Here is a 5,231-nt window from a genome sequence, read left to right as displayed (position 1 = left end):
ACATTGATTTTTTTCTTCTAAATACTATCGAATTAAGTGTGTAATCAATAAAAGATGAGAATTAATAATTCGAGAATATAATCTTAATGTTACTAAGCCTACTTCACGTCAATTAAGTTGGAGAGTGTTGTTGGATAGTATCTGATGAATACACGAATAACACATCTTTGTCTCCGTAGTCCTCAATATGCACATCAACAATCTTAAATATTAAGCCACATATCTATGCTATATATTAATTTCAAACTTATGAACTTTGGGGTTGCATGCATGCTTCTTAAAGCCATATGGCTTTAAGATGTGAAAATTAAATGTTGCATTTAATTTTCACATCTTAAAGTAATTTTCACATCTTAAAGCCCATTTAATTTTCACGAGACTTTCACATCTTAAAGTCATATGGTCTTGTGAAAATTAAATGCAACATTCAATTTTCACAAGACCATATAACTTTATTATATATAGGATAGGATAGGATATGATAGGATGTCGTAAGTGTTTTAAGGAGTCAGATCAAATAATACATAGCCATACTTACTATTCAATATTATTAACTTAGTTTTTCTAGAATAAAGTCTAGTACAATTATTCGCTTAGGAGCAACAAGCAAACAAAGTAATATAATAGTGCAATGGCAAATGGTTACAATTGGCGGATTGGATGAAGATTTACTATTTATACTGATATTTCCAAAATACTAAGAGATCATTTGGTTCACGGAATGTCAGATTATCTTAGGGAATGTTAGATTACTGTGTTTGGTAAAAACATGGTTATGTAATATAAACCTGTTTGGTTGATGGAATTATTGATTATGTTATAATGGTTATTTTACCATAATATCCTCCTATTGCAAATTACCTTACAAACAAGAAAATGTGCCAAACTGATTTGATAATACTAGAGTAGAAACAACTGATTCAAACTGCATTGATGATGTGAAATAATGGACAAAAATGTTTGCATTTCTCACAAGTCACAAATACTGCATTAAAATTTCTGAAAAGAGAATATGAAATAAAATTAAAATGCACAGCTAAGTTTCATGCAACAAGTACATTAGGAATTTATACTACATTAAATCAAAGAAAAAAAATTACAATTTAAGCAAAACTGATCATATATATATATATATATATATATATATATATATATATATATATATATATATATATATATATATATATATATATAACTGATTTATCTTGTTTCGACTGGTCAATATCATTCTGAGGAAGTGCAAATAATATGGCATCTGGAGGACCACCCTCCCATATGAGATGCAAATGCTCAAACCGAGAAGCACATGTGAATATATGTTCCCATGCATCCTCTAAGTAATTTCCATCCTCATCTGCAATTGTTATTATTGCATGTTTGAAACAAAACTATCACTAAACCCAAACAATACATATTTCCATTAACAGCTAAATACCATTTTTGCAGTATGGATGAGTTTCAGAAAAGGGACTCATATAGTCCCATGTTTTCTATACATATATTGCTACCAATGCTAAACCAAAAATATAATTGGCAGCCCTGTTTTTCATTCACAAAACAAGCCTAACTTCCAAACCATTTACATTAGATAATATCAACATTCTAATAGTAGCCAATTTCCAAAAATAACAATGCCACTATCAAAGTCATGCATCGAGTGAAAAAACCCCAAACAACCTTCACCGCATTTCTTATGCATTGTTTCCACCATGAAAGTCAAAGCTTGGTGTGTATGGACTAACCTCATACAACTGCTTCATTACATAATCCCTCCTAAACTCATTAGGCAAAGCAAAGAAGGTATCAATCTTGTGTGCATCCTTTAAAATATGCTCACCAGCTTCTATGACTTCTTGCCTTGAAAATCCAGGTAGTTTGATGATTTCTTCAAATATCTTCATCTTTCTATCTGTGTTCTCAACTTCTTTCTTAAAGTAGGTTGCTATGTCTTTGATTTGCTCATTAGTTTCCTTGTAAGCACCTACATACTCTTGCATCTCAGCTACTAAGTCATTCAATCCATCTTCACTTCTAGACCTTTTCCTGTTACTAGCTTGTTTTTTGCCTTGATTGATTTTAGTAGATGGGCAAACAGATGACTCAGTTTGATCAACTTCTTTTTCTCCTCTTTCCTCCTCCCATTCCTCATGATTACCATCAGTAAGATCAACTTCATCATCTTTGTCTTTCTCTATTTCCTCCACTGCATCCGCTGGAATTTCTGTAGCAGTTCCTATTGCATAATCACTTCCCCAAACATGCATCAAGCTATCAAGGTGAGGAAATTCTTTGTTTCTTAAACCAGCTGCATTAGGGTGACTCTAAAATAAAATAAAAAGGAAAGATAAATTAGTTAACAGCAATTGTGCCACATTTCTCAACGTAAGCAATTTTAGGTAAGCAAATTGAAATGATTTAGATTTCACTTAACTTTAACCCATTCATCAAAGACATCTTTGCTGATAGTAACACATTTCTCAACATCATTTCAGCCGAATCCACTACCTTTGTTAAGCATCTCTTGAATGGCAAGGAAATGCATCCTCAATAGCTTATACCTAGATTCAATGTGGGGGGTTGCCTTGATATTTGTTCCTAGACACCTTAGATGTAGCATCTTTTCCAAGCGCAACAAATATCCTGTCTTGAATCCATTTTCTCCCTTTAACGTGGGGTCGTTTGCTATTTCAACAAGGCAATCGACTAGTGCTGCATCTTTGTTTTGTCCATTGTCTCTTAGTTGTAGAATTCTTTTTTCTTATTGCAGTATTTTTCCCTTCCCTTACCACTTTAAAAATAAAACCAAACAATAACAACAAATCGAATACAACACATACTTTAGTAATATGTAATTAGCATATCAAAATATAGCAAGAGAACTATTGAATGAAACAAAATATCAAATAAAATTCAGTTTGGAATACTTCAAAAATACAGCAATAAATATCAAATAAATTTCAGTTTAGAATACCTAAAAAATACAGCAATGCATATAAAATAAAATTCAGTTTGCAATTTTTCTTCAATTACAACTAAAATGATAACAAAAAGTTGTATTTCTAGAAGAAAATCAATGTTGTTCAGTCTGCCAAGTAGTAAACATCTCATGTGCAAGCTTGTCTCTCCATTCAGTCCAAGCATGACTAGTTTCACAACGCCTTATCAAGTCTTCATCATCTTCTTCAGATTGAAAATTATTGCACTCATTTTGACCAACTTCAATATCTATAGGATCAATATGCATTTCTGACCTAATGAAATTGTGGAGAATGCAGCAAGCAGAAATGATCCTACATTGAGTTTTAACTGGATAAAACAACTTGTCTCTTAAGATTGCCCATCTAGCCTTTAATATGCCAAAGCACCTCTCAATGCAATTTCTTGCTTGAGAGTGTTTCACGTTGAAATATTCCTTAGCTGTTGTAGGTTGATAACCTTGCCTCCATTCATTTAAGTGGTACCGTTGACCTCTATATGGTGCTAAATATCTATTCCCATTTGTATATCCAGCATCACACAAGTAGTAATTTCCTATACATATTTCAATTTAAGAAATTTATTAATACCTAAGGTAATATTTTCATTAATTAAAATCTTATGATATTTATATTTTTTAAAATTATTACCTAGAGGAACCTTTAAACCATTCATTCTACTAATAGCATCCCTAAAAATTCTACCATCTGCTGCAGATCCTTCCCAACCTGGCAATACATAGATGAATTGCATATCTGGTGTGCAAGCACCTAAGACATTTGTGGCAATTTCACCTTTTCTGGTTCGATACCTAGGTCTGTCAACTGTTTCAACATTCACTTTTATAAAGGTTCCATCTAATGCACCCAAGCAACCCTGAATCTCAACGAAATATAAACATTTGTTAATAAACGATTTAGTTATAATTAGATAATAAATTTACTTTAAAAAAAAAAAAAAAGAGTATAGGGGTACCTTAAACCACTTCCACCTCTCATAGGTTGAATTATCGGGTATCGGTTCTGGTTTTCTAAGGAGCATGTTGTGTAGTCTCAAAATAGAGTTCAAAACAGCATGAAATTGTCTACTAATAGTCTCACCAGATCTAGCTGTTTGACGTTTAAGTACTCTGTTCTTTATATTATGTGCAACTATATGAAGAAAAGAAATCACCATCTCATCGATTGTTGCATTCCTACTATCTTTCAAGTTACCATGAGTCCTTAGCAAATCACATAATTTAGCTAAAGTTCTCCTATCCATTATACAATTATCAACACATTGCACATCACTTTCAAAGACCATTTTTTGTAAATTCAAAGATCTAATATTATGTCTAGATGCTGTTTGATCGGCATATGTCAAAGTTCTCCTAAACTTTCTTCGTCTAAGTACTAATGTCATAGCAAGAAACATAAGCATATTAAACATGCTTTTCATGATCCTTATGTGCAAAATAAAGACAACAACTTGCAATCTCATCTTTTGCCTTAATGGCAACCGAGCCATATCACCCACCCTATAAGAATGAAATGTGTAACAAATTAAACTAATATTTAATTGCTATAAATAATTTCATTAAAAAAATCAAATAATTTCATTATTTTAGGTTCATTACCGTGCAACATATAGTTGGAATAAAATCAAATACAAATAATAACTTCAACTAATATCAATACAGAATTTGAACATCTAAATGACAGCAAGAAGACAACTTAAAAACCATTGAATATTTCTAGTAAATCACCCTCAATTTTTTTATATATTAACCCCCCAGTAAATCACAAATTTAATAGTAAAATCACTTGAAACTTTAGGCACAAATTTGGAGAAATAATTTGATGCTTAAGAGCACAAAATAGAGAATTCAATGGGAAAAGTAAGAACATTGTTTTTAACCTAGGAAAAAAAGTTCAATTTCTGGGGATAACTTCACTGCTTTTTTCTATATTTATGTCAGCATGCTTTCATATAGAAATTGAACATATAAATGGCAGCAAGCAGGAGTGTATTACTATATAGAATTATATAGCATTGTATATTGAATATTGATTTTGACCATCACATTTTGATACAATTGTATCCCTACATAACTATGCATACTAGTTCTTCTATAGCTTTTCTCCTCCTATTTTCGATACTTATTAAGTGATGTAGGGCAGTAATTGAATTTTCATTTTAGATTCCTAAAAATGTGTCCTTCTTCTTTCTCCCATGTGCTACTTCTTATTCTGTCTTAGAACAAACAAACAACC

The 5,231-nt window shown here is 31.5% G+C and overlaps 2 protein-coding genes across 2 annotated transcripts; both read right to left on the bottom strand.

Annotated features, from left to right (window-relative positions):
* Window positions 1-1,691: 1,691 nt before the first annotated feature.
* Window positions 1,692-2,520, bottom strand: LOC109155151. Its single transcript, XM_019302884.1, has 2 exons — window positions 2,432-2,520; window positions 1,692-2,321 (listed from the first exon to the last, which is right to left on the bottom strand). Exon 2 carries the CDS (start codon window positions 2,262-2,264, stop codon window positions 1,692-1,694), a length of 573 nt encoding a protein of 190 aa, XP_019158429.1. The 5' UTR covers window positions 2,265-2,321; window positions 2,432-2,520.
* A 362-nt stretch (window positions 2,521-2,882) lies between these two features.
* Window positions 2,883-4,556, bottom strand: LOC109155190. The gene is made up of 3 exons (XM_019302911.1): window positions 3,952-4,556; window positions 3,627-3,852; window positions 2,883-3,531 (listed from the first exon to the last, which is right to left on the bottom strand). Exons 1-3 carry the CDS (start codon window positions 4,483-4,485, stop codon window positions 3,071-3,073), a joined length of 1,221 nt encoding a protein of 406 aa, XP_019158456.1. The 5' UTR covers window positions 4,486-4,556; the 3' UTR covers window positions 2,883-3,070.
* Window positions 4,557-5,231: the final 675 nt, after the last annotated feature.

Source organism: Ipomoea nil, unplaced genomic scaffold (assembly GCF_001879475.1).
Source record: "Ipomoea nil cultivar Tokyo-kokei standard unplaced genomic scaffold, Asagao_1.1 scaffold2694, whole genome shotgun sequence".
In the NCBI taxonomy this organism is placed as follows: Eukaryota; Viridiplantae; Streptophyta; class Magnoliopsida; order Solanales; family Convolvulaceae; genus Ipomoea; species Ipomoea nil.
This window is presented reverse-complemented; position numbering and strand designations above follow the sequence as displayed.

Excerpts from the sequence above, each read along its gene's own strand:
- LOC109155190 (XM_019302911.1), bottom strand. The coding sequence starts at position 4,485 with ATGGCTCGGTTGCCATTAAGGCAAAAGATGAGATTGCAAGTTGTTGTC. Across the intron at positions 3,853-3,951 it reads AGAGGTGGAAGTGGTTTAAG|GGTTGCTTGGGTGCATTAGA; the intron begins GTACCCCTATAC and ends GTTGAGATTCAG. Across the intron at positions 3,532-3,626 it reads TGGTTTAAAGGTTCCTCTAG|GAAATTACTACTTGTGTGAT; the intron begins GTAATAATTTTA and ends AAATATGTATAG.
- LOC109155151 (XM_019302884.1), bottom strand. The coding sequence starts at position 2,264 with ATGCATGTTTGGGGAAGTGATTATGCAATAGGAACTGCTACAGAAATT.